The sequence below is a fragment of the Dipodomys ordii genome, unplaced genomic scaffold (assembly GCF_000151885.1).
Source record: "Dipodomys ordii isolate 6190 unplaced genomic scaffold, Dord_2.0 Scaffold64, whole genome shotgun sequence".
Taxonomy (NCBI): Eukaryota; Metazoa; Chordata; class Mammalia; order Rodentia; family Heteromyidae; genus Dipodomys; species Dipodomys ordii.
The window spans coordinates 5,032,481-5,060,093 of record NW_012267280.1 but is presented as its reverse complement, the minus strand read 5'-3'; the positions used below and the strand labels follow the sequence as shown (position 1 = coordinate 5,060,093).

Here is a 27,613-nt window from a genome sequence, read left to right as displayed (position 1 = left end):
TGAGCACAAAAATTCCAGGATTGGTACCAAAGAAAAAAGCTGAATTGAGGAGGGAAAGATTAAAAATGAAAAAGCAAATTGGGACTGGGAGTGGTGGACCCATCTGTAATTCCAGCACTTGGGAGATTGAGGCAAAAGAATCTCAAGGTAGAAGCCAGCCTGGACTGCATTGTCTACAAGATCCTCGGATCTCGAGTGACTAAGATTACAGGTAGGAGCTACCAGGGCCCAGCATTCTCACAGGGCTTAAAAGAATATTTTAAGCGCATAGATGGGAGCCTTCTGTGTACTGGTCACCCCAGTGAGAAAAATATCTGATATTCTGTGGTGGAACCTAGAGGAAGGCAGAAGTCCATGAAGTAGCAAGTGCTCACTTCAGCTTCTCCTGGACAGCAATACGTTATTTAGCTCCTGTCACTCTGTGCTGTTCTGAGAACAGTGACCAGTTTCTTTTCAGTTGTGTTATTTTGTTCACCTGTACCTGGGTTGGAACTCAGGACCTCAGATTTGCTTGACTGGTGTTCCAGAGCATACCTCCAGCCTGATTGTTTGCTGGTTACTGTGAAGATTAAGTGTTGTGGGCTTCCTAAACTTGCTTTGAACAGTGGTCCTCCAGATTCTTAGGTGAAGGTCTCCTTCTTTACTAAGTTTCTATGCAGTGTTGGTAGGGGGAGTTATCAAACATGTTTGTTGGGTTTTGGCTTATTTAATCTAACAGCTGTTTTTTGTAGACAATAATGTATACTCAAAGGACAGTTCCCACAGTCTAGTTTTGATTTTTTGTTGTTGTGGGGCTTAAACTTGGGGCCCAAGCGCTGTCCCTGAGCTTTTTTACTCAAGACCAGCACTCTACTGCTTTGAGCCACAGCGCCACTTCCAGTTTTCTGATGGTTAGAGTTGGAGATAAAAGTCCCATGGACTTTCCTGCTGGCTTTGAACCATGATCCTCAGATCTCAGCCTCCTGAGTAGCTGGGATTACAGGCGTGAGCTACTGGCATCCAGCTTGATTTGTGTGTGTATACCAGCGTGTGCCAGTGTGTACCAGTACTGAGGCTTTTTGGCTCAAGGCTAATACTCTACCACTTGAGCCATACCTCCACTTTTGGCTTTTTTTTTTTTTTTTTGTCACTAATTGAAGAAAAGAGTCTCAGGGACTTCCACGACCCTCAGATTTCAGCCTCCTAAGTAGCTAGAATTACAGGCATGAGTCACCACTGCCTGACCTGAACTTTTTTTTTTCTCAAGGCTAGCACTCTACCACTTTTCCACAGCTCCACTTCTAGCTTTTGGTGGTTAATTGGAGATGAGTCTCATGAAGCTGGGCGCTGGTGGCTCACTCCTGTAATCCTAGCTGCTCGGGGGCTGAGATCTGAGGATCATGGTTCAAAGCCAGCCTGGGCAAGAAAGTCCGTGAGACTCTTATCTCCAATTAAAAAAAAAAAAAAAACTGGAAGTGGTGCTGTGGCTCAAGTGATAGAGCGCTAGCCTTGAGCTGGAGAGCTGAGGGATAGTGCCCAGGCCCAGTGGTCAAGTCCCACAACCAGAAGGGAAAAAAAAAAAAAAGTGACGGATTTTCCTTCCCCAGGTGGCTTTGAACAGGGATCCTCAGATCTCAGCTTCCTGAATTGCTAGGATTGTACAGGTGTGAGCCACCAGTGTCTAGCTAGAAGGTTCCCTTTTTTTTTTTTTAAAGTCAGTCTCGGGGCTTGAACTCTGGGCCTGGGTGATGTTCCTGAGCTCTTCAGCTCAAGGCTAGCACTCTACCACTTGAGCCACTGTGCCACTTCCAGTTCTGGAGGTTAATTGGGAATAAGAGGAGTCCCATGGACTTTCCTGCCTGGGCTGGCTTTGAACGGTGATTCTCAGATCTCAGCCTTCTGAGTAGCTAAGATTACAGGAGTGAGCCACCGCCACCCGTCAGGGTTCCCCTTTTGATGGCAGCTCTCTATGCCATTCCTGTATTGAGACTAGATGTGGCCTCTAGCATGTGTGCCGCCCCTCACATTCTGATGAGATGTGTAGTAGTCCCACCCTCATTCTACCGCAGGTATTTCCTGCCTTCTCTTGTGCTTCTCCTTTCAACTGTGGGTTGTTTATAAGTGCCTTATTTAAATGCCAGACATTGCAGCATTTCCCACATGTCTTTCCATTATTGTTTTCTCCTTCCCTCCCTTCCTCCCTCCCATCTTCTCTCCCTCTCTCCGTTCATCCCTCCCCTCCTTCCTTCGTTCTTTCCTTCCTTTTTCTTCTGTATTTTCTTTCTGTTTTTTAATTTATGTGGTACTGAGGAACCGAACCCAGGCCTCATGTATGCTAGGCAACACTCTACCACTGAGCCACCTTCCCAGCTCTGTTGGTTTATTTCTTAATTTCTGTGTGTGTGTGTATGTGTGTGTGTGTGTGTGTGTGTGTGTGTGTCTGTGTGTGTGTGTGTGTGCTGGTACTAGGGCTTGAACTCTGTGTTTCTTGCTCAGTTTTTTTGGTTTTTATTTGGTGCATGTTTTGGGGCTTAATTCAGGGCCTGAGCACTATCTCTTAGCTGCTTAGCTAAAGGCTGCCACTCTGCCATTTGAGCCACAGCTCCACTTCTAGCTTTTTGGTGGTAACCTCCTGAGTAGCTAGGATTATAGGTGTGAGCCATTGGTACCTGGCTCATTTTGATTTCTAATTGGTTTTCCTTGTGTTTGGAGAGCATACTTTGATTTCAGCAGGAGGCCAGCCTGTGCTATACTGCTAGACTGTGTCTGAAAAAGAAAATGGTACCATGAAACTATAAATTAGTATAAACTATACTATTATACAGAAACAGACAGAGGAAAGAGCATTGTGTGGTCTAGAAGGTTCCTTGGCACAAAGATGAGTTCCCTACCCTGAGGCTTCTTAAACCCTGGATTAGGGGTTTTTATGGAGGCTCTTGCTAGGTGAAGTCACCTGCGGCTTAGGTAGCTCAGGTCTTTAGTCTTTAACTGGCTTCCAAAGGTACCAAGTTTTTTTTTTTTTTGTTTTTGTTTTCCAAGTTGTTTCTATCTGATCCCTTTACAGCTAATTGTGATAATAGGAAGTATATACATCTTAAGTGGGATTTGGTGTCATTAGACATTCACACTGCTGTTTATTGCCCCACCATTCATCTCCATAAATTGTCCCATGTAACCCTAACTCCCATCCTTCCCTACCCCTGGCACCCACTTCTTGTCTCTAGTGATTATAAGATACTCCTGTGGGCTGGGAATGTGGTTCAGTGGTAGAGTGCTTGCCTTGCATGCATGAGGCCCTGGGTTCGATTCCTCAGTACCTCACAAGTAGAAAATGCTGGAAGTGGCGGCGATGTGGCTCTAGTAAAGTGTGCTAGCCTTGAGCAAAAAAACTTGGGGACAGCACCCAGGCCTTAAGTTCAAGACTCAAGACTGGCACAAAGGAAAAAAAAAAGATACTGCTGTGCGTGATGTCTGCAGGGTTCATCCTTCCATTTGGCTGATTTCACTTCTTGCCCGGACCTCCAGGGCATCATAGCTGTCACAGGTGGCAGGACTTCCTTCCTTTCCATGGCTCCCGAATGCCCCACACGTGTGACGGACTGTACCGTGTATGTCTGTTCAACTAGGCTCCTCCACCTTCTCTCTGCTACCGTTCCACTGTTCTGGGCACCCATGTGTGTGTTTATCTTACAAGGGGAGACTTGGAAGAGGCAGAATGCCTGGGTGGGCAAAAAGGTGCTGAGGCGTGGGTACCATAGCTCCTGGAAGCAGAAGGTTGCTGGGCTGTGTGGTTGTGTGGTAGAGCCCTCCCCATTTTGAGGATGGCCATTGCTGCCAGAGTGATAGACTGGACACAGCAGAGTGGTGGTTGTGTGGTGCTGGCCCACATACCTGCTAGTAATGTCAGGTGGTGGTATGGCTCTGCAGATGTGTCAGGGCCCGTGGTTCCAGCCATCCCTATTCCTACTTCCTGCAGTGGGGTTTTTTCTGGTTGTTTTTTCCCCCTGACCTTGGGGCTTGAATTCAGGACTTAAGCACTCTCCTTTAGCTCTTTTGTTCACGGCTGGTGCTCTACCACTTAACTCACAGCTCAACTAAAGACTTTTTTTTGGGTTAATTGGCAATAAGAGTCTCATGTCTCATAGACTTTTCTTTCTAGGGTAGCTTAGAACCATGATCCTCAGATCTCAGTCTCCTGGGTAGCTAGGCTTATAGGCCTGAGCCACTGGTGCCTGGCTGCTTTTGGCTTTGAGCAGCCACCTGTGATAGGTTTTCCTGTGGATGACCCAGATGTGCGTGTGTGTGTGTGTGTGTGTGTGTGTGTGTGTGTGTGTGTGTGTGTGTGACGTGCACCCCTGTATGCATGCCAGACCTGGGGTTTGAACTCGGGGCCTGGGCTCTGTCCTTTAGCTCTGTTGCTCAAAGCTCTACTGAGCCAAAACTCAACTTCTGGTTTTCTGGTGGTTCATTGGAGATAAGAATCTCACAGACGGGCTGGGAAGGTGGCTCAGTGGTAGAGTACTTGCCTTGCATGCATGAGGCCCTGGGTTCGATTCCTCAGTACCACATAAGCAGAAAAAAAAAGCCAGAAGTGGTGCTATGGCTCAAGTGGTAGAGCGCTAGCCTTGAGCTGAAGAGCTGAGGGACAGCGCCCAGGCCCAGAGTTCAAGCCCCAAGACTGGACCCCCAAAAAAATGAAAAAAAAAAAAAAAAGAATCTCACAGACTTTTCTGCCTGGGCTGCCTTCATTGGGTGAACTTCAGATCTCAGCCTCAGGTGTAGCTAGGATTGCAGGTGTGAGCGCCCAGCCCACTTGTTGGTGCGTGGTTAATTGGAGATAAGAATCTCATGGACTTTCCTGCCCAGGGCCCAGTCCAGCCGCTTTTTAAACAGATGCAAACTATTTCTGGCACAGAGTTGTGTTCTAGCAAAGTCGTGGGCCAGAGAGCTGACTGCAGTGATGAGCAGTCCAAGTGCCCTGTTCCCCATGGGAGGGAACAGGAGCTTCAGGCTGAGGGTCTCCACAGATACAACAGCCAAAGTAGGCGAATGAGGCTGGAGTCCATGACCCTCCTTGCACCACCTGTAGCCTGGAGCTCTGGGTGCCCTGGCTTATGGCTCTGTCTCTTGTTCCCCTACTCTCTTCTTCCTCCATATTTCATATTCACATTGGCCTTACTTTACTTCATTCCTCTGCAGAGACCTGGGTACATGTACTCAGGATGTTGTGTCTCACCTGGCCTTCATTTCCAGCCATGGGCTGGAATGGAGTTGAGGGTTGCCAGGTGCGGCTCACGCCTGTAATCCTAGCTACTCAGGAGGCTGAGATTTGAGCATTGTGGTTCAAAGCCAGCCTGGACAGGAAAATCCGAGAGACTGTTAATTCCAACAAACCACTCAGAAAACTGGGAGTGGCGCAGTGGCTCAAGTGGTAGAGCGCTAGCCTTGAGCTGAAGAGCTGAGGGACAGCGTTCAGGCCCAGAGTTCAAGTCCCACGACCGACGACAACAACAACAAACAAAAAAAAGTTGAGGGCCTGGTAGTGCCAGGGAAGGGCAGAGTGGAACCTTGGGAGCAGAAAAGTGAGAGGGTGGGGGGAGGGGCTCCCCCTTCCATAGACTGTGTTGAGGAGCCTGTTTGTCACAGTAGAGACCCTAGGAGGAGGAGACATAGGGGCCTTGCAGCCCCCAAGGGACAGACTGCAGTGAGGAGGCCAATAAACTAGCAAAAAGCAGGAAGTGGAGGTATGACCCAAGTGGTAGGACACCAGTATGGAGCTTTGGAACAGCGAAGCAAAAGGGTTAGGAGTGCGCAAGCAAACCAATGAATGAGGGAAGAAGGGAGTAAAGGATCAAGTAAAAGAATGGATGAGTGAAAGGTGAAAGGAGAATTAATGAATGAGTGAACCCATGGGGGAGAAATGATGGACACAGAGATGTAGTAGTACCTTTGCATGTGCCCCTGCTCTTCTACGCTGGCCCCTGCTGTCACCTCCCCCCATTCCAGAAGAATCCTCTTCAGCTTACTCTGGGCAGGTGTTGGCTGAGGCAGAATCCTCCAGAAGAGGCTGTGGCCAGGAGCACGGCCCTTGACTACCTCGAGGCCGCCAGCAAGGCTCACGGTGTCTTCTCTCCTGCCTTAGGTTTGTGCTGGCTGTGGGCAGTGCTGTCTTCGATGCCATGTTCAACGGGGGAATGGCCACCACATCCACTGAGATTGAGCTGCCCGATGTAGAGCCAGCTGCCTTCCTGGCTCTGCTCAAGTAAGCTTCCAGATCTTTCTAACTGGGGTTGGCAAAATGTAGAATAGTCAGAAGACACATAACTGGATGGAAAGCTCTAGAGGGAAAGGGTGGACCAGCTCCCAGGCTTACCTCTTAAGATTCTTTTAACTCATTTTTATTTCATTTTTTTCGTGGTACTTGGTTTTGAACTCTGTGCTTGTTAGGCTGTTCCTCTACCATTTGAGCCATACGGCTAATCTTGTTTTGTATATGTATGGGGGGAGGCAGTGTCAGCGTCAGTACTGGAGATTGAACTGAAGGCCTGGCACTCTCCTTTTGTTTTTGTTTTTGTTTTGGGTCCGGTTGTGGGCCTAAACTCTGGGCCTGGGCGCTGTCCCTCAGCTCTTCAGCTCAAGGCTAGCGCTCTACCACTTGAGCCACAGCGCCACTTCTGGCTTTTTTTTTTTGTTTATGTGGTGCTGAGGAATCGAACCCAGGGCCTCATGCATGCAAGGCAAGCGCTCTAGCACTGAGCCACCTTCCCAGCCCTGGTTTTTGTACTCAAGACTAGGATTCTGCCACTTGAGCCATAGCTCTCTTCTGGCATTTTGGTGGTTAATTGGAGATAGAGTCTCAGACTTTCCTGCCCAGCCTGGCTTTGAACTTCAATCTTCAGATCTCAGGCCTCTTGAGTAGCTAGGATTAGGGCATGAGGCACTGGTGCCCAGCTCCAGCTTTGTTTTTTGCTAGTTGTTTTGGAAATGGAGTCTAGCAGGATGGTTTTGAACCACAATCCTCAAAGTCTTAGCCTTCTGAGATAGCTAGGAGGAACCATCAGCACCCACCTTATTTATTTGTTGTGGTGAGTACACTGTCAACTATTCCCCACTCTGCTCTCCTTCACCACTACAGTTAAATATTGGGGGGGGTTCAATTTTGGCCATGTGTGTGGCCCAGTGTCCCCCACATTTCTTCCAGGGTGAATTGTATATTCAGTTATATGACCATCACTTCTATCTAGTTCTAGATCACCCCTAAAGGAAACCCCCTCCTCATGAGCAGTCACCCCACTCTCTGCCACGCCTCCCAGTCCATGACCTCTTAGACTCTGAATCTGCTTGTTCTAGCCATTTCTGCTTGTTCTAGCCATTTCCTATCAGTGGAGCTGATACGATGGGACCATGTGCATGTGTGGTTGAGTGCGCATGATGTCATCAAAGTCCCTCCATGCTGGGCTTGTCAGTATCTTGTGGCTGTGGCCTGTGTGTAGTGGACTGCACACTCCATGATGGGTACTGACTGGTCCTCTGAGTGTTGTGTGTTGTGATGTAATGGGTGTTCATGTAGCATTTTTTTCTTCCTTTCTTTTTTTTTGCTGGTCATGGGTCTTGAACTCAGAACCTGGGCGCTGCCCCTGAGCCTTTTTTTAGTCAAGGCTATTGCTCTACCAATATAAGCCACAATTCCACTTCTGGTTTTCTGGTAGTTAATTGGTGATAACAGTCTCACAGACTATCCTGTCTAGGCTGGCTTTGAACTATGATCCTCAGATATCAGCCTCCTAAGTAGCTAGGACTACAGGTGTAAGCCACTGGCACATGACTTCCATGTAGAATTTCCATATGGCCATGAGTCTTTCCACTCTCCTGGAAAGGGGTTTGGAATTCATAGTGTCCTCTCAGAGTAGGAAGGACATGCTTGTGGTTTGTTTGTCTGGTTTTGTGTCAGTCCTGAGGCTTGAACTTAGGGCCTAGGTTCTGTCCCTGAGCTTTTTTTGCTCAAAGCTGGCCCTCTACCACTTGAGCCAGAGATCTACTTCTGGCTTTTTAATGGTTAATTGGATATAAGAATCTCATGGAGGGGCTGGGAAGGTGGCTCAGTGGTAGAGCGCTTGCCTTGCATGCTCAAGGCCCTGGGTTCGATTCCTCAGCACCACAAAAGCAAAAAGAAAAAACCCGGAAGTGGCGCTGTGGCTCAAGTGGTAGAGCGCTAGCCTTGAGCTGAAGAGCTGAGGGACAGCGCCCAGGCCCAGAGTTCAGACCCCACGAACGGACCCCCCCCCCAAAAAAAAAAAAGAATCTCATGGATTTTCCTTCCCTGGGCTGGCTTTGAACCTAGATCCTCAGATCTCAGCTTCCTGAGTAGCTAGGATTACAAGTATGAGTCACCTTGGAAGGACACTCTTGGAAGGTCGCCCTCCTTGGACACTTTTGGTGACAACATGGTACCTCATCCCTAGCTGCCCTGCCTTTGCCCCCTTGCCTTGCTATTTCTATGAGATTTTCTCAGTCAGCCCCATTGCTGCCCATGTTCCAGGTGTTAGGGATAGAGGACGGTCATAATAGCCATGAGCAATGGGGCACAGTTTGGCCTTTGGAGTTCTGTTATTCACTCAAGAATGTAGGGAGGCTAGGCACTGGTAGCCTATTCAGGATGCTGAGATCTGAGGATTGTGGTTTAAAGCTAGCCTGGGCAGGAAAGGCCATGAGTCTTGTCTCTCCAGCTAACCACCAGAAAGCCAGAAATGGTGCTGTGGCTCAAAGTGGTGGAGCACTAGCCTTGAGCAAAATGGTTTAGGAACTATACTAAGGCCCTGAGTTGAAAACCTATGACCCACAAAAAATAAAAATAAAAAGAAGAAAGAAAAGAAAAAAGAGGGAAGTAAAGGTAAGCCAAGTCGGGGAAACTTCGCTGGGCCCTTGGGAGCAGTGCACCTGCCTGCCCCTCCTGGCATCCCCTGCTATGGAGACATGGTTCGGGGGCATCAGGGCGGGGCTCACCTGTGCATGGATTCAGCATCATGGGTGGCAGCCTACACTAGACTGTGTCCCAGGTCAGAGGTACCTACGTGCTGTTTCCGGAAGGATGGACAATCACGAACATATTCCTTTTTTTTTTTTTTGTCAGTTGTGGGGCTTGAACTCTGGGCCTGGGTGCTGTCCTGAGCTCTTCAGCTCAAGGCTAGAGCTCTACCACTTGAGCCACAGCGCCACTTCCAGTTTTCTCATGATTAATTGGAGATAAGAGTCTCACATAGTTTCCTGCCCGAGGTGGCTTTGAACCACAACCCTCAAATCTCAGCCTCCTGAGTAGCTAAGATTACAGGTGTGAGCCACGGGTGCCTGGCTTCGGAAGGACTTCTGGGGTGGGTGGCTGTCTCCCTGTAGCTGGAGGGTCACCAGGTGCCATCTGCCTCACCGTTGTCCTGTCCCCCCCTCAGGTTCCTGTACTCAGACGAGGTGCAGATTGGACCTGAGACAGTCATGACCTCTGCCTCACAGCTGTCCTGTCCCCCCTCAGGTTCCTGTACTCAGACGAGGTGCAGATCGGACCTGAGACAGTCATGACCACACTGTACACAGCCAAGAAGTACGCAGTGCCCGCTCTCGAGGCTCACTGCGTGGAGTTCCTCAAGAAGAACCTGCGGGCCGACAATGCGTTCATGCTGCTCACGCAGGTGGGAGGGGCATGTGGGAAATGGAGGCCGTGGTCCACTGGCTGTGGGGAAGGAGTCACAGGGTACAGGCATCTCTGCAACATCACTTTTCCTCCCAGGACAATTTTCCACACCAGTCTGTTCATAGTCTGTTTCCTGGCCGCCCAGTGGATGTCTCGGTATGGGGAAGAGGCAGGTTGGCAGGAAGCGGCTGAGGATCACAGGGGCTCAGATACTTTCAGGCGGACCAGGCAGATCAGGAACAGGGGCAGCAAATGGGTAGCACATGGGAGCCGCCAGCTCCTGGTCTGGCCTTGCTGAGGCAGCTCGCAGGCAGAGGAGGACGGGACCACTGCTGCTTGAGTCCCCTGCTCAGGACGCTCTGGGGACAAGGCTGTGTGACCATGACTTGAAATTTGAGTAGATGAAGATAATGATGATGATGATTTTGTGTGTGTGTGCCATCCAGGGTCTTGAACATGGCCTGGGTGCTCCTCTGAGGTTTTTTGCTTTTGTGTTTGCCAGTCCTGGGGCTTGAATTCAGGGCCTGGACACTGTCCCTGAGCTTCTTTTGCTCAAGGCTAGCACTCTACCATGGCACCACTTCTGGCTTTTTCTGTTAATGTGGTAGTGAGGAATCAAACCTAGGGCTTTATGCACTCTATCACTAAGCCACATTCCCAGCCCTATACCCCTAAGCTTTTATGTTCAAGGCTAGCACTCTGCCATTTGAGCCACAATGCCAGTTCTGGCTTTTTGGTGGTTAATTGAAGATAGGAGTCTTTCCCTCCCAGGCCAGCTTTGAACTGGAATTCTCAGATCTCGGCCTCCTGTGTAACTAGGATTACAGGCATGAGCCACCAGTGCCCAGCTTATTTTGTTTTTCTAAGACAAGGTCTCACTACATTGCCCAGGCTAATCTCAAACTCCTGAGCTCCAGAAATCTGGCCTCCCGCTGTCACCATGCCCGGCTGGAAGCAGGGTGGCAGAGCCACTGCGGTCCTATACTGCAGGTGCTAATGTTCCCCACATCTCTCCAGGCACGGCTCTTCGACGAGCCACAGCTGGCCAGCCTATGTCTGGAGAACATCGACAAGAACACGGCTGATGCTATCACTGCGGAGGGCTTCACCGACATTGACCTAGGTAAGTGCCCCAGGCTGAACCAACTCAGGGTCTCAGAGCGCTGGTGGGAAAAGAGTAGGCATGGGCTAGGCTTGAGCCCCAGGAATAGGCACCTACCTTCTAGGATGAGATAGGACTTGAGGTGGTTACAGACTCAGTGGCACCTGGCAGTGGCAGGGCCAACTACAGATGCTCCTGCCTTGGGTCTCAATAGTCTCTTCTGGGAGAGCCCTGGTCCTCTTAGAGTGGAGTCAGTGCATGGACTTTACCTGCAAAGGGCTGAAAGGACTCTATTTTGGGCACTGTGTGCTAGTAATTTTTTTTTTTTTTTAGTCCAGTCGTGGGCCTGAACTCCGGGCCTGGGTGCTGTCCCTCAGCGATTCAGCTCAAGGCTAGTGCTCTACCACTTGAGGCACAATGCCACTTCTGGCTTTTTTTTTCCTGCTTATGTGGTGCTGAGGAATCGAACCCAGGGCCTCATGCATGCAAGGCAAATGCTCTACCACTGAGCCACCTTCCTAGCCCTGTGCTAGTAATTACTATCACCATACTTGAGTCTCCCCATCAAGGGCAGTAAGACAGGGAGCAGGTGTGGCTGAAGAAGGATAAAATTTTGTTGCCAAACATGGGCAGAAGACTGAAGTCAGCTCATCAGCTGTGAGGCTGGTGTGCACATGGGGCTTGCACACAGCCTGGCAGGGGTGCTGGCTGATACTTGAATTCACAGCCCACTCCTGCCCACAGACACACTGGTGGCTGTGCTGGAGCGCGATACCCTGGGCATCCGGGAAGTGCGGCTGTTCAATGCGGTAGTCCGTTGGTCTGAGGCTGAGTGTCAGCGGCAGCAGCTACAGGTGACGCCAGAGAACAAGCGGAAGGTGCTGGGCAAGGCCCTGGGTCTCATCCGCTTCCCACTGATGACCATAGAGGAGTTTGCAGCAGGTAAGTAGTTTGGGGCAAGGGGCCTTGTGCGGGGGCCTGCCCTCATCCACCCTCTAACAATAACTGTTGTAGTTATTGTGAGGAAGCTGGGAGAGCACATAAAGCCTACAGATGGGCGTGTATCTCAAGTGAATGCCGCTCATCAATCTGTACCTTCACTATTTTCTCTCACCCAATCCATACTGGCCATACTGTACCCATTACCTGCTTCTAGTGTCCTTCTGCTTGTTTTGGGGACATTGGCTCATGAGATGGGGTTTCTGCATCTTTTTTTTTTTTTTTTTTGTCATTCGTGGGGCTTGAACTCTGGGCCTGGGTGCTGTCCCTCAGCTCTTCAGCTCAAGGCGAGCGCTCTACCACTTGAGCTACAGCGCCACTTCCGGTTTTCTGGTGGTTTACTGGAGATAGGAGTCTCACGGTCTCTCCTGCCCGGGCTGGCTTTGAACCATGCGATCCTCAGATCTCAGCCTCCTGAGTAGCTAGGATTACAGGTGTGAGCCACCAGCGCCCGGCTCGGTTTCTGCATCTTGAGCTGAGGCTCAGGCCTTAGCCTTGTAACAAGGCTCCAGGCAAGGACAAGTTGGGCTGCTGTAGGACAACAGGGAGGGATCAGGGAAGGACAGGACATGCCACACTCATGACTGACTGCTCCTGGGTTGTGTGGCACTCGCTTAGGCCTGGAAGGTTCAGGAAGGGGCTTTGTGGTGCATCCTTGTGGTAGGTACAGAATTGTTCTCCCTCCTTTCCCCAATCCACGCAGTGCTGCTCTTGCCTGATTTAGAGTTGCCAGATTTAGCAAACAGCATGAATACTTTTCTAGTACAAGTTTCTCCCACACACTACATATCAAAAAAAAAAAAAGTCATTTCCCATCAATCTGAAGCTCAGGTTCATCCTGCTGACCTCTGTGTCCTCTGGGAACTCTCCTAGCTCTGTGGGTGTGGGAGAGTGGCTCCCCAGGGTCTGTGGGTCTCAGGTGTTAGAGATGGCTCTGCAAAATCCTTGGTGGTCCTCTTTGCAGAAGACTGGCCTGCGGTCTGGACCAGTGACCCAGCTGCAGGGGCTGGGCCCTCTAAGGTCCATGACAGGTCCTGGGTGCACGAACACTTTCCTGAGCTCTGTCACTGGTTCTGTGCCCAGTGCCCAGCCGTGTCTGTAACTCTTAAGGCTCCTATTGTGGAGCTATGGCTCCAGCAAAATACAGCACCAATCACAAGAGTATCATGCAGACTCTGAATCCAGCCTCTTGGCCACAGACCTGCCCCTACCTGCCAGCCTCCCCCACATCCTTGTCTCAGTATCCGTGGTTCCAGCCACATCTCCTGGGGACCCTGTAGCCCTGATGCTATCAACCTGCGGGAGGAGATGCCATAGCCTTACCTCAAAGGCAGTGGAAGAGTTTGCCATCCCCCATTTCCCTGTCATCTGCTCCTGGGTCCCTCCTTTCTTGGCTTTGTGGATGTAAGCTGTGCAGCCTTTGAGCCAGGGACTGTGTTGGTCATGGGAGCCACTGACCCCCTGGCTGATGACCCTGTGCATGGCCAGGCCAAGCATAGCATCCACCTGCTGTGACTTGAGGCTGTTCCTGCAGTGGGAGCTGTAGGATCTGAGGGCTTCAAGAGTACACAGAGCAGGAAATACCCAAACTTCAGGACAGATGGATGGCATGGTGGTGGGAGTTTTATCGTGGAGGAGCTTCCTATGTTACATGTTTTTAAAAATTGATGGGTCCACCCTGGGAGGAGCGTGTCCTTGGTGCATCCCACATCTCCAGGGCTCAGCCCTGCCTTGCCCTGCCCCTTCGCATGCAGGCCCTGCACAGTCAGGTATCCTGGTGGACCGTGAGGTGGTCAGCCTCTTCCTGCACTTCACTGTCAACCCCAAGCCCCGTGTGGAGTTCATTGACCGGCCGCGCTGCTGCCTGAGAGGCAAGGAGTGCAGCATCAACCGCTTCCAGCAAGTGGAAAGCCGCTGGGGCTACAGTGGAACCAGTGACCGAATCAGGTGTGGACAAAGGAGTAGGCAGAGCACATGGCCCTAGATGGGACTTTGGAGGGCTCAGGGAGTGAGGGGGAGCCAGAGAAGGCAGCGGAATGCAGGGGTGGGGATCTTCCTGGGGGAATAGATCTGTGCCCACCCTGTAGCTCGAGGCTACCCAAGGGTTCTTCCCACCCCCGCCCAGATCCCTTTTTGTCCTTTCTGTTTGGCCCACATCTGGCAGCTTGCCCTTGTCTGTCCCTAGATAGGGTCAGCAAGTGTCTACACCTTCCACAGGTTCTCGGTCAACAAGCGTATCTTCGTGGTGGGCTTTGGGCTCTATGGATCCATCCATGGACCCACTGATTACCAAGTGAACATCCAGGTATGTACCAGCACCCACCTATCCCCCAAGCCCTGGGAGTCCAGGCATGCCTGGCCCAGGTCCTGTCTATACCCATCTCCCCATATGGCTGGAGGAGTGTTCCCCATTCCTCATCCCAGCCTCAGGAGCTGAGCAGCCTTCCTGCCCCTAGATCATCCACACGGACAGCAACACAGTCCTGGGCCAGAACGACACTGGCTTCAGCTGCGATGGCTCTGCCAGCACCTTCCGTGTCATGTTCAAGGAGCCGGTGGAGGTGCTGCCCAACGTCAGCTACACGGCCTGTGCCACGCTGAAGGTGTGTGTGCCTGCGGCTGTGGGCCATGGTGCCTGCTAGCCAGCTGGATTTGGGTCTGTCCAGAGGCTTCTCTGGCACCCCTCCCAATCCAGCAAGGGCTCAGCCATCCCTACCCAGGCTGGGTCCTCACTGTTTCCTTCCCCTGCCAGGACGCTAGGGGGTCCTGATCTCGCTGTCTCCCACCTCCTCCAGGGTCCAGACTCCCATTATGGCACCAAAGGCCTACGAAAGGTGACCCATGAGTCACCCACGACAGGGGCCAAGACGTGCTTCACCTTCTGCTATGCTGCTGGGAACAACAATGGCACATCTGTAGAGGACGGTCAGATTCCGGAAGTCATCTTCTACACCTAGACCCACCCAGCCAGGCCCTGAGGACATCACCTAGGCCAGCCTTGCCAAGTCCTGTCCATGGAGGATGGCAAGGCCTTGAGGTCATTTCCCACACTTAGGCCATCCACAGCGTGACCCCAGCTGGCCTCCCTCAGCCACGTCCACCCCCTGCCACCTTTCTCAGCATCTCAGAAGGGGTGTCCCTGTGTCCACACAGGTGACAGGTGTGGCTGCTTGTTCAGAGGCGCTGGGAGGTACCTGCTACAAGCTGGGGCCCTGCCAAGACAATCCCACACCCTCAGGGGATCAGGGCTGTGCCTGGGGTCCAGCCACTCAGGGCCCTCAGCCCAGTTGCTGGGGCAGGGCTCAGGAAGGCTGCCAGCTCCCGTTTGTCTTGTTTAACTGCACATTGCAATGCATTCAGATCCCCATTTCTCTGCCAGCCAGCACTAAGGCAAGGAGCTTCTAGAGCCATTGATCTGGGTCTAATGGGCCTGGCCTGCAACGTACCCAAGGCCACCCTGATCCCTGGCCTGACTAGGTGTCCCTACCTCCAGGATGCTGCCCAAATCCTGGGAGCACTCGGTGAGGAGTGCCTGCCTGCACTGTCCTGAAGGGCAGCTCCTGGTCCTAGTGACAAATGGTTTGTCTCTGCTCGTGTCACCAGTGGACCAGCTGAGGCTGGCATCTCCCAGCCTCTCGGGAAGGCCAGGAGACAGGATGGGGTATGAGCCCTGCCTGTGCCTGGAGGGATAGTGCTGCTGCTGCAGGTTGGGCCCCATCTAGATGCAGCACCACCCCAGCTGGCCAGATGTGGGGCTAGGGTTGCCACCCACTGCCCCCCTAGTACATACTGCAGCCCAGGCAGCCACCAAGCACCCTGTCCAGAGGTGCTGGACCATGCAACTCCTAGCCTCCAACCCCCACCCATGTCTCCACCCCACTGATTCCTTCTGTAACCCATATCTTCCCCAAAGCCATGGGAGGGGTGCCCTCCTCCACACCAGTCCCCAAATGATTTTTCTAAGTAAAGGAAAAAAAAGCACCTGCTCAGACCTCCTGTGTGCTGCTTTCCACTGGCACCACTGGCATAAAAGGTGGTCTCCACATCCCCCTGCGCTTTTCCTAGGGCTGGGTTCCCCCAGAGAAAGAGGTGTTTGGGAAGCAACAATCTACATGGCAGAAGGATTCAGGGTTTTGGGGCACATCTGGGAAAAAGGCAATTGCAGAAATGGATGTAGTGGCACATACCTGCAATCCTAGCGCTGGGAAGGCTGAGGTAGGAAGCCTGAAGTTCAATGGGTAAGACCGTGTCCCAGGCTGAGAATACGGCTTAGTGGTAGAGTGCTTGCCTAGCATGGATGAAGCCCTGGGTTCAATTCTTCAATACCAAATAACAGAAAAAGCTGGAAGTGTTGCTGTGGCTCAAAGTGGTGGAATGCTAGCTTTGAGCAAAAGCAGCTCAGGGGCAGGCGCTGGTGGCTCACACCTGTAATCCTACCTACTCAGGAAGCTGAGATCTGAGGATCATGGCTCAAAGCCAGCTCAGGCAGAAAAGTCCTCAAGACTCTTATCTCCAATTAACCACTAGAAAACCAGAAGTGGCGCTGTGGCTCAAGCAGTAGCGCATTCACCTTGAGCTGAAGAGTGCAGGGATACCGCCCAAACCCAGAGTTCAAGCCCTGCGACTGACAGGAAAAAAAAAAAACAACCCTAAAAGAGTAGCGTTGCATTTAATCCTATAATTAGATCAAGTAAAAGCCACTCAATGAGAAGGGAAGGAGTGTTGGATTTGGATTGGAATTCACCCACAAGTACAGAGGAAACTATCTCAGATGCTGCTAGACAGGGTGCAGTTCTGAATCAGGAGGTGGTTGTTCCAGGCCCAGTTCTCAGACTGGTAAGGTTGTTAGACATGCCAGGAAGACAAAACCCTCAAGTGTCTATCAGGAAACACCTTTACATAGATACAGGTAAAATGAGAAATCATGAAAACTAGGAAGTATTTTGAATACACTAAAATTTGAGGATCCTGCTAGAGAATTGAGAATGTATTGTGGACAGATGAGACAAAGGGCTCGGTTGGGGGCTGGTGGCTCACGCCTGTAATTCTAGCTACTCAGGAGGCTGAGGTCTGAGGATCCTGGTTTGAAGCTAGCCTGGGCTGCAAAGCCCCATGAGACTCTCACCACTCAAAAACCAGAAGTGGAGCTGTGGTTCACACTAGCCTTGAGCAAAAAAGCTCAGGCCCGGGCTGGGAGGGTGGCTCAGTGGTAGAGTGCTTTTCTTGCATGCATGAGGCCCTGGGTTCAATTCCTCAGCACCACATAAGCAAAAAGAAAAAAGCCAGAAGTGACGCTGTGGCTCAAGTGGTAGAGCCTAGCCTTGAGCTGAAGAGCTGAGGGACGGCGCCCAGACCGAGTTCAGGCCCCACAACTGGACCCCCCCCCCAAAAAAAAAGCTCAGGCCCTGAGTTCAAGCTCCACAAACAATAAAAAGAAATAAGGGCTCAGGCTGGGAACATGGCTTAGTGGTAGAGTGCTTGCCTAGCATGCATTGAAGCCCTGGGTTCGATTCCTCAGCACCACATAAGCAGAAAAAGCTGGAAGTAGCATTGTGAGTCAAGTGGTAAAGCACTAGCCTTGAGCACAGAGAGGCTCAGGGACAGAGCCCAGGTCTTGAGTTCAAGCCCTAGGACTGGCAAAAAGAAAAAAAAGAGCTCAGTGGTAGAGAGTTTGTCTAGCATGTGTAAGGCTATGGGTTGTATTCTCAACACAGGGGGGAAGGAGGGAAAGAAAGGAAAAAATAAGGACGTTGGCTCAAAGCAATGATTAAAGCTTACATCTCAAGAAATCAGAAAATGGGTCTGGAAAGGTGGCTCAGTGTTAAAGAGCGCTTGCCTTGCATGCATGAGGCCCTCGGTTTGATTCCTCAGCACCACATACACAGAAAAAGCCAGAAGTGGCACTGTGGTTCTAGTGGTAGAGCACTAGCCCACAGCTGAAGAGCTGAGAGACAGCGCCCAGCCCAGAGTTCAGGCCCCATTATGCCAGGAGTGGTAGCACAGTCCTGTAGCATTAAGGGAGGTGATGCAAGAGGATTATAAATGTGAGGGAAGGAAAAAAATCAGTATCAACAACAAACTGAACCTCCCTAAGAGAAATAATGAAATAAAAACGCAAACATGAAGGAGAAGATATTAAACTATGGAAAGGTATCACCACAAATGTACAGACTCACAGTGGCAAAAAGGGCTTCAGTTTCTAATGAGGATGAAGGCTGTTTGTTCATGGATAGCCAGAACTAGCTGGTAGAATAATAGCCATGAAAAGGAGATAGGTATCAGGGTCCCTACAGAAACCACACACTTACCTAAGAGATGTGGAGGCAGATCTGAAGGTCTACCCTGGAGCACAGAGAACAGAAAGCATGCTCCTAGGAGAGCAGAGGCTAGCAATGCTTAGCATGGACCTCAAACAGTGCTGAGTTAGCACTGGGCAAGTTGCAAGAAGAGAAAGCAGCAGCTGGGAAAGTGATGACCATGAGGCTGGTGGGCCAGACGTGGGTGGGAAGCTAAAAACTGGCCAGGTTTTCTTCCTGGGACTTGTGCTTAGTGACTAGATGGGGAGGCTGGGGGCAGCACAGAAGTGCAAGAGAGCATAGAGCCTGGAATCTTGCTGTATTAAGCAGCCAAGGTCCTATCAGGCTGCAGGACTGGCACTAAACACCACTAGACCTATACTCAAAGCATCAGAGTCAACATGAATTGAAACAGAATGAAGTGGTAACCCTGCCTAACCAGCAACCATAGCTCCCAACCAGAAAGGAGCAGGTTCTTATTTAGCAAGTGGGAGGCCCTAGGGAATCTCAATCTCCAAGACTACAACAATAACAATAATAGGTCAAACTGGGCACTGGTGACCTATGCCCCACAACCAACAAAAGATGAATAAAATGGAATTGTCTCTGCACCCCACATTCCTGCTCCATGTGGAGCAGACTTGGACATTTTGACAACAGCTGGTTTTCAGGGATTGAAAACCATTCCAGTGACTAACAGAGACACTGGACCTTCTGGGCCAGTGTTCTGCTGCCACTACTTTTTTTGTTGTTGTCGGTCATGGGGCCTGAACTCTGGGCCTGGGCGCTGTCCCTCAGCTCTTCAGCTCAAGGCTAGTGCTCTACCACTTGAACCACAGCATCACTTCTGTTTTTTTGCCGTTTATGTGATGCTGAGGAATCAAACCCAGGGCCTCATGCATGCTAGGCAACCACTCTTACCACTGAGCCACCTTCCCAGCCCCTCGTTTTGTTGAGACTATGTGATCCAGGCTGGCCTTGAACTTGTGATTTTCTTGCCTCAGCCTCCCAATGGTGAGATTATAGTTAACACCATGCGTGGCTCCCCCGCCCCCCTCCCGTTGTTGGTTGTAGGACTTGAACTCAGGGCCTGGGCACTGCCCATGAGTCTTTTGCTTAAGGGTAGCACTCTTCCACTTTTGAGCCACAGCGCTATTTTCAGTTTTATGGTGGTTAATTGGAGATAAGGGCCTCATAGATTTTCCATGCCTAAGCTGGCTTTGAACCGCAATCCTCAGATCTCAGCCTCCTGAATACCTGAGCTACCAGCGCCTGGCTTGGAATTATTTTAGAAGGGAGAAGGTAAGGTAAGGAGTGACGGGAGCACAAGTATACATGTGTGGAGAAGGTAAGGGAGAGTGACAGAGGGGAGAAATTACACATGTGTGGAAAGGTCACAATGAACACTTTCCCTCTGTGCAACTAATGTATACTAGTTTTTAAAAAAATCATTAAAAACCACACAAACCTTTCCGGTGGGAGTCCCAGTTCGGTAGCAGAGTGTAGAAATGCAAGACACCCTCGTTTCTTCCACTTCCTGCTTTTCCTTCTTGAACTGTTTTCTGTCCTCCTGCCTTGCTGACCTAGGCAGGTTCTTCCATCTTGAAAGCCTAGCTGTCCATCCTTGGGCTTCCAGGTGGCTATTGGCGGGGGGATTCCCTCTCCTCCCCTCCCTCTACCTACAGGTTCTGCAGGAAGCTGAAATGCACCCAACACTTGGGGAGCTATCCTTCTGCTAGCTTCTAAACTGGACAGTGCTTTTGTGGGGCCTCCCCCTTCCTGTCCAGCTGGGGGGAGAAACACTTGAGAAGGGAGGGAAGGATTCACCCTTGTCCTTAGGCAAGGAGCACCATGGCCATAGGCTTTGCAGGAACTACAGCTAAGACTGAGCTTTGCTTTCCCCACCCCTAACATCTTTTCTCTGCTCCACTCAGTGTGGATTTTGGGGGTTTGCTTTCCCACCCCTAACATCTTTTCTCTGCTCCCCTCAGTGTGGATTTTGGGGGCTTCCTGCCTCCTACTGCTCTTCTCAGGAGGCAGTGAGGAGTCCGCACTCATCCAGCCCGGCTGTTTGCATTCTGCTTCCCAAAGACACCACCCTGGTCCCCGCAGCTCCTCAGCACTCTGGACAAGAGTGTAACTGTTGTCAGCTTTGAGTTGGGTTCTAGAAATACCAGGCCGCACTTGGGAGTGGTTTCACTTTTCTTTTATTTTTTTTTTTTTTAAAAAAGCCCCTAAATTCTATGGCTTCAAGGAAGCATCAGAGAAACGTAAATGCCATTTCTGTACACTTTGTAAAGCAAGAATTATGTTTGAACAACCACCACCCCCAGGGACACCCAGGTGCCTCTGCCCTGGCCATTTGGGGGACCAAAAAGGGGCACCCCATATCACACTGGCTGCCCTCTGCCCCGTGCCCTCTGCAGGGCTGAGTGGGGGCATTAAGGCGATTTTTTAAAATCTGGCATCTCCTGGACCACAGCCTCCTGCAGCACAGCAGGGGCACAAAGGAGCCCATGTGCTCAACAGTACAGTGGCTGCCCGCCTCCCGGGGTCCGGGGCACCTGGGCATAGCCTCCAGAGCAGGTGTATCAAGAAGCACCTGCCTGACAGGTGCAAGCTCCACAGGGCTGGGCTGCGGCAGCCGCACCGGGCGCCGAGCTTTGGTGCAGCATTTTGGTTGCGAGGCTGACTTTGGCCGCAGCTGCGGCCCCACCCTGACTTCCCCTTTGGTTTTGGGGAGGCCCAGGGCTGGCCTCACCCCGGCAGCAATGCCTGAGACCCTCCTGGGCAGCCGGTGAGTTGGCTCAAGAGCCTCTCCCAGGCTGGGCCTGTCCCCCCTGGAGAAAACGGCCTTTGGATAGAGGGAGACAAGCTGGACTTTATGAGGCTAACGGGAGTGGGCGGCCTGGGCCTCCGGGGCCACACTATGCACTTGAGCATGGGCGGCAGGAGGGGCGAGCGCAGGGTGGCCTCTGCTTTGTTCCTTTTATCCTTGTTTTAAATAGTTAATGCTCTCGGAGGGGAGGACTAGACACGGGTGTAGAAATTTCAGCCAAAGTCTTACGTGAAGGAAGTGACCCCACGTCCCGGGGGTGGGGGCCTGTGGCCGTTCTGGGCCCTTGGAGTCCCACAGTTTGCGCCCTGGCTTTGGCTGGGCTTGGACCCCGGGCCGCTGATGGACCCCCTAGGCGTCCTGAACAAGCGCCTGGGGCTGCACGGAGAAAGTCACAGCGCTGCAGGCACCTGGGTCATTTGTGCCGCTGCAATGATTTTCTCTTCGTCCTCTTGAAGAAACAGCAGCACCTAGGGAAGAGCAGGGAAGTAAGGGCGGCGGGAATGGGCTAGCTGCAGGACCAAAAGACATCCCCACCCCTAGAGCCCTACCCAGAGCCTTACTTGGTGTCATCGGCCACCTCTACCTCTGCAGGGGCCGTGATGGGGGCATTGGAGTGACCCGCTGTGGGATCATCTGCGTTCAGCTCTCCATTGGTAGAGTTCAGTGCCTAGGAGGGCAGGGGAAGTAAGGGAGCCATGGCAGCCTCTGGGCCCTTGCATGTGGGAGTCCCAAAGGACAGGCACTCACCTGGTTTTTGTTGTGTGGCTGGGCTTTGTCCCGGTGCTGGGGCTGGGCAGGGAGGTCAGCGTGAACGGTGCCAATGGGTGTTGGCTGGGAGAAGAGGCATCAAGATGGACCAGGAGGGCTACTGCTCCCACCTACTCGGTCAGGCTCCCCTGGCCTACTGTCCATCCAGTGGATGGACACCTCCCCGCTCATTCCTTACTGTGCAGGGGCTGGCTGTCCCCCCACCTACTGGGGGGCATGTGGCTCACGCCTATCACATGGGAGGCTCCTCACCTACTCTCACCCCATCACTTCTGCTCCCCCACTTCTTTCATCTACAAGGCATCCTCTCTGCACCCCCATCACCTATGGGAGCTTCCTGCCTGCAACCCCATCACCTACGGAGGCTCCTCCCCTCCCCTCGCCTGTGGGGTCTTTCCCTCCCACTCCAATCACCACGTGTATCACCTACCAGGCCCCCCTCTCCTCCTCACCACCTGTGGGAGCACCCTTCCTATACCCCTCAGCTAAGAGGACTCACCACCTCCACCCATCCCCACTGGGTACGGTCCATCAGTACACACTCCCATCGCCTCCAGGGGGCGCCCCATACACCGGCATGACTTACAGGGGCTCCCACCTGCACCACTCCCTAAGGGGGCTTCTACTACACTCCCATAACCTACCCAAGGGTTCCTGAACACCACACCACGTCCACTACTGGGGCTCCCAGACCACCTACCAGAGGCTTCCCAGCCCAGTCATACTCGTAGTCGAATACGTAGCCGCTGCGGTCAAAGAGGTCAGTGAAGAGCTTCCTCAGGTAGTCATAGTCCGGCTTCTCAAAGAAGTCCAGGCGGCGCACATAGCGCAGGTATGTGGCCATCTCTTCTGCAGAGGGCGCATACAGGGCAAAATGAGGCCTGGCTGGGGCACTGTGGACAGGGGATGTGAGCTGGAATACGCAGGCCTCACCTGGGAAGCTCTCACACAGCACCTCGATGGGCGTGGCCCGCTTGGTGTCACCGATCTTCTGGTACCGCTCTTTGAGTGTGTCGGCCTGCAGGGGACCATGGTCAGCACTGCCCAGCTCAGTCTCCTGCTCCTGCCTCCTCCCCACCCCGAGTCCTGGTCCCTACCTTGAGTCCCTGCCAGGGCAGGCTGCCACGTAGGAAGTACATGAACATGTGGCCCAGTGCCTCCAGGTCATCGCGGCGGCTCTGCTCTGCGGACAAGAGCGGGAACAGCAGGCTCAGTGCGGCCTGCAGCCTCCAGCCCTCACCCCCTTGTGCTCCCCACGGCGCTCACCCTTGCCCAGGTGTGTGTTGATGCTCATGTAGCGCGCAGTGCCCGTCAGGCTCTTATGCTCACGGTACGGGATGTGCTTCTTGGTCTCAGGGTCGATGTACTCCTTAGCCAGCCCAAAGTCGATGATGTGGATGGAGTGCTGTCGCTTGGTCCCCGGGCGCCCCACCAGAAAGTTCTCCGGCTTCACATCTCGGTAGATGAGGCTCTTGGTGTGCACATACTCCATGCGTGTGATCTTGGGTGGGAAGGGGGCCTTAGCAGAAGCGGACCCCAGTCATGCCCCCCCCAACAACTCCACACCTCCCTCCCCTTTGCCCGCACCAGCTGGATGGCAATCATGAGCACCGTCTTCAGCGTGAAGGTGCGGTCGCACAGGTCAAACAGGTCCTCCAGGCTGGGCCCCAAAAGCTCCAGCACCATGGCGTTGTACTTCCCGCAGGGGCCGAAGTAGTAGACCTGAGGGACTCCCTCTGCAAGGAGGAAACAGCTGCGTCTAGGCACCATACCCTGCAGGGGAACCAGTCTGCTGCCCACACATGCCCCTTACCTGCAGTGCTGAGCTGCTTGTAGAAACGGTACTCCAGGTGCAGCTGCGGGGCCCGGGACTTGATGGGCTCCTGGGAAACAGGGCTCAGTTAGCAGCCCCCCAGGGTCCCAATGGGGGCCACGGAACTCCCCTCCCTCTGACCACACAAGAGAACAAACTCACCAGTTTGATTGCCACGTACTCGTTTGTATAGAGGTTCTTTCCTATGGAAACAGAGGACATCAGGATTATAGGGCTCCTGGCCACTGTGCCCACACTGTCCTCAACCTTCACCAAAATCAGCACCACAGGCTCATGTCTGTAATTCTAGCTTTTCAGGAGGCTGAGATCTGAGGATTGCAGGTAGAAGCCAGTCTGGTCAGGAAAGTATGTGAAACCCTTTAACCACCAAAAAAGCCGGAAGCAGAGCTGTGGCTCAAGTGACGAGTGTTATAACCTTCAGCAAAAAAAAAAAAAGCTCAGGGACAGCACCCTGGTAGAATTTAAGTCCAGCAAACCCCAGGACTGACACACACACAAAAAAGCATCTCCATCCTGGGTACTAGTGGGCCTACTCTCCTGGTGCCAAGGAAGGAAAGGGCCGTGCTGGGCCAGGGCACATCACCCTTGGAAGACTCCCTCTTGCTCAAGAGGCCCTGCTGTATTCTCTCTGTCTCCTTGGGCCTAAGGAGCCCAAAGTTGAGCCAAGAGCCCCAAGCTCTGCTCTGGGCTTCCTACCAGCGGTCCAGAATGGGCAGGCTGGTTAGGCCAGAACCCCTTCCATGCTTAAGGCAGAGCTCTCCAGGCCTGCATCCACCACTCCTAGGCTCCACAATGGCCCAGGATGAGGATTACTTGCCAACAGACTGGCCGAGAGGTGGTGGTAAGTTATTAACTTCCAGGGAACTGGGCCCATGAGGGTGGTGGGATCCTACCTCTATGTTTCAGAGCCAGCCTCTTTGTGTCTTCACAGAACATGCATATCCCATATGTATCTGCGCGTGCCCAGTCTCCAGGCTCTGCACGCCCCACCCGTAACCACCTCAGAGTTCTGTCCCAGATGGATTCCAAAGCTGGGCCTTTGGTATGCTGCTTTCATCGTGCCTGCCACCCACTGCAGGAAGAGCTTCTATGTCCTCCTGGCTTTGCTGCAGGACAGCTGGGGGATCTGAAGACAGCAGGTGTGGAGACTCTGCTGAGGGGATCAAAACTCCATTCAGAAGCTGAGATCCCCATGGTCACAACCCTACAGGCCTCTAGGCTGCAGTTTGTCCTCGATGTTCTGATGTGCTCGCAGACACGCTGCCATAGCTCTCTCTGGACTTGTTATGCTTAAATGCTGCCTTGCTGTCCAGGTGCTTGTTTCCAACCAGAGCCAATGGTCAGTTAATTCACTGGTGTCCCCAAATAGCCTGTAGGATCTCATCAAGCCTGTAGCGGCACTGCAGAAGGTGACATCTTGAGAACACAGCAATGGCTCCTCTGTGAGCCAGTGAGCTGAGCATACTACCGTCTGGCCTGGTCCCTGGGTTGCTCTGCCTCTGTGAACTGCTAATATAAAGAATGCTTAGCAGCAGAAATTCTGTGCAGAAACTGTCTGCTTGCCCCAAGACAGGGCAGTGAACCTGCTACACTACCTTGCCACCTCAGGATTTATTTGTTGTTCTGGGCATTTTTTGTTTGGTTGATTTTTGTTGTTGTTGTTCCAGTACTGGTATTTGAACTCTAGGCCTGACATTTTTCACTTGGTTCTTTTACTTAAGGCTGGTGCCCTACTATTTGAGGCACAGCTTCACTTTCAGGAGTTTTGTGTTTTATTTTTTTGGTGCTGGTCCTGGGGCTTGAACTCAGGGCCCTGGCTGCTGTCCCTACTGCATCACTTGTAGCTTTTGGGGGTACTTTATTGGAAGTAAGATTTTCATGGACTTTCCTGCTCTGACTAGCTTTAAACTGCAATCCTCACATCTCAGCCTCATGAGCTGCTACAATTTAGGTGTAAGTCACTAGTACTCACTATTTTTTGGATGGTACTAGAGTTTGAACTCAGAGTGGTAGGCTAGCACTTTACCACTCAGCCACATCTCCAACCCAGTTTTTTCTTTCTTCTTCTTCTTTTTTTTTTTTTGCTAGTTCTTTTTAGGACAGGGTCTCACTTTCCACCCAGGTGTACACCCAAGCCACCATCCACTTACTCAAGGAATCCCCTCACTGAGAATCTCACCAACTTTTCTGCCAGGGCTGGTCTGGTTCTGAACTGTGATTTATTCATCGCAGACTTCCAAGTAAACTTGGCTTATAGGTGTGAAACACAGCCGAACGCACAGTTGGGATGCCTTATTTGTAGAAGCATTCCCAAGTCCTAGACACAGCACAGTGCTCTCCTACTGGTGTCACCTGTGATCAAGTTCAGCATCTATTTCTGGTCCTCTTTCCCTTTAGAGGCAAGTTCACACAGAAATGCTTCCACCTCCCAGCAACAATACCCCATCTAACCTACCCCACCAGACAGGATGCTTGATGGCTGTGGAGAAGCCCCAAGAAGGCAACCAACAAGGATGACAAGGCCATGTGTAAACTGTTCCCGCCTCCTGCTGCAGCAATCTGAGGAGCTCTGATCTTGTCCCCAGCTCAACCTCAGCAGATGCTGGATTGTTTCTAGGTTGCTACTCTCATGAGTGGTGCAATGCAGTAAGTCCACAATATAGGCTCACATGCGCCATTCTCTGAAGAGCTGCTACTTCATCAGTCTTCTTTCGGATTTTGTCTGGTTCACATATTTTGCCCACTTTTCATTGGATCATTAATCTTTTTCCCGTCATGGCTTTTTTTATGTACTCTGGGAAGATGCTCTGTGAACACCTGCTTCACCATCTGGAACCATTCACAATAACCCCCTCCAATGTCTCACAAGCAGCCATTTCCAGATGTGATGACACTTCCCTGGTCAATCATGTCTTATGGTGATTTTTTTTTCCTACTGTGCTTTACTGAAGAAACCTTAGGCGGACACAGCCTCCATATTCTGGCTGCCTAAGACCTGCCAGAGAGCTGGGTCCCTAGAGGAGAGCTTGGGTTCAAGTGAAACATGTACACAGGCACATGAGGTCTTTGTGGACTTGGGACTGGAGGAGCTCATGCTCAAAAAGCCACTGCAGCAATTATGGTCACACAGGCCTGGCAGATGGCAACTCTGAAAGTGGCTGTGGGCCAAGGAAGGATTCTGGATTTACACTGATGAGAAGATGCTGGAGTTCCAGCACCCAGGACATGAACACCTCCCCAAACTGCTGACATCCTCAGAGAAGGACGTTCAGGACAGTTCTATCCCTAGACACCCAAACAGAAACACCTGAACGCCCTTTAGCAGATAGACAAAGAAATAAAAGCATAGTACATGCTATAAGCAGACAACCCCACAGCAGTATGCAGTGAGCAATGACTGGGACATAAGAACATGAAGCCAGAGGCCAGGCTAAAAAGAACTGTAATTTACACAACTTGCAAAAATAAAAGCCACCCACAGCCCATGTGGACTCTCAGCTGCATAGGGACCTGCACTGCTTAGCTACTGCTCCCACTGTCCAAGCACAGGACCCAGGCCAACCATGTCCCTAAAGATGGATGAGGTCACCCTCCAGGTTGCCAGAAGATAGTGCTGGACATGTGATTGTGTATAAGTAGGTCTATATCTGCATAAGCTTGTATGCATGTCTGTATGTATGCAATGTGCATACCACCACACTCACAGCTGTGTTCTTCTATGTATATGTGCCTTTGTGTGAGTCTACACTGTGCATCTCCCTGTCTGCAAGTGTCCATGTGTGAACACAGGTGCATGTCTTACGGGCAGTAGGGAAGGCTCCACCTTTTGGCTAAAAAACCCGAAGCTGGGACTTTCTGAGGCTGCAGGCAGGAGGCTCTGCATACAGGGTGGTAAGAGGTGAAGACCTAGGATCTCAGCAAAAGGTTATACAGGGGGCTGGGAAGGTGGCTCAGTGGTAGAGTGCTTGCCTTGCATGCATGAGGCCCTGGGTTTGATTCCTCAGCACCACAGAAGCAGAAAAAGCCAGAAGTGGTGCTGTGGGTCAAGTAGTAGAGTGCTAGCTTTGAGCTGAAGAGCTGAGGGACAGCGCCCAGACCCAGAGTTCAGGCCCCA

General features: G+C 51.8%; 2 protein-coding genes across 5 annotated transcripts in view; one reads left to right on the top strand and one right to left on the bottom strand.

Moving 5' to 3' along the window:
• Positions 1-6,100: 6,100 nt before the first annotated feature.
• Btbd2 (BTB (POZ) domain containing 2) lies at positions 6,101-15,743 on the top strand. The gene is made up of 8 exons (XM_013022898.1): positions 6,101-6,241; positions 9,503-9,659; positions 10,679-10,784; positions 11,508-11,705; positions 13,517-13,709; positions 13,980-14,067; positions 14,219-14,365; positions 14,558-15,743. The coding sequence occupies exons 1-8, from the start codon at positions 6,159-6,161 to the stop codon at positions 14,717-14,719; spliced, it is 1,134 nt and encodes a 377-aa protein (XP_012878352.1). The 5' UTR covers positions 6,101-6,158; the 3' UTR covers positions 14,720-15,743.
• A 4,505-nt stretch (positions 15,744-20,248) lies between these two features.
• Csnk1g2 (casein kinase 1, gamma 2) overlaps positions 20,249-27,613 on the bottom strand; it is a 29,396-nt gene continuing 22,031 nt past the window's right edge. For 3 of the 4 annotated variants that reach the window (XM_013022828.1, XM_013022830.1, XM_013022829.1), the window contains exons 3-12: positions 23,641-23,681; positions 23,479-23,548; positions 23,253-23,401; positions 22,932-23,184; positions 22,763-22,848; positions 22,599-22,683; positions 22,366-22,514; positions 21,645-21,728; positions 21,458-21,564; positions 20,249-21,364 (exon numbers count right to left, since the gene is read on the bottom strand). In XM_013022828.1, the coding sequence (XP_012878282.1) occupies positions 21,310-21,364; positions 21,458-21,564; positions 21,645-21,728; positions 22,366-22,514; positions 22,599-22,683; positions 22,763-22,848; positions 22,932-23,184; positions 23,253-23,401; positions 23,479-23,548; positions 23,641-23,681 (1,079 nt within the window). In that variant the 3' untranslated portion in view covers positions 20,249-21,309. The remainder of the gene's footprint in view (positions 21,365-21,457; positions 21,565-21,644; positions 21,729-22,365; positions 22,515-22,598; positions 22,684-22,762; positions 22,849-22,931; positions 23,185-23,252; positions 23,402-23,478; positions 23,549-23,640; positions 23,682-27,613) is intronic. The other variant, XM_013022831.1, reaches the window with a different exon arrangement.

Excerpts from the sequence above, each read along its gene's own strand:
- Btbd2 (XM_013022898.1), top strand. The coding sequence starts at position 6,159 with ATGTTCAACGGGGGAATGGCCACCACATCCACTGAGATTGAGCTGCCC. Across the intron at positions 9,660-10,678 it reads CGTTCATGCTGCTCACGCAG|GCACGGCTCTTCGACGAGCC; the intron begins GTGGGAGGGGCA and ends ACATCTCTCCAG. Across the intron at positions 14,068-14,218 it reads ATTACCAAGTGAACATCCAG|ATCATCCACACGGACAGCAA; the intron begins GTATGTACCAGC and ends TCCTGCCCCTAG.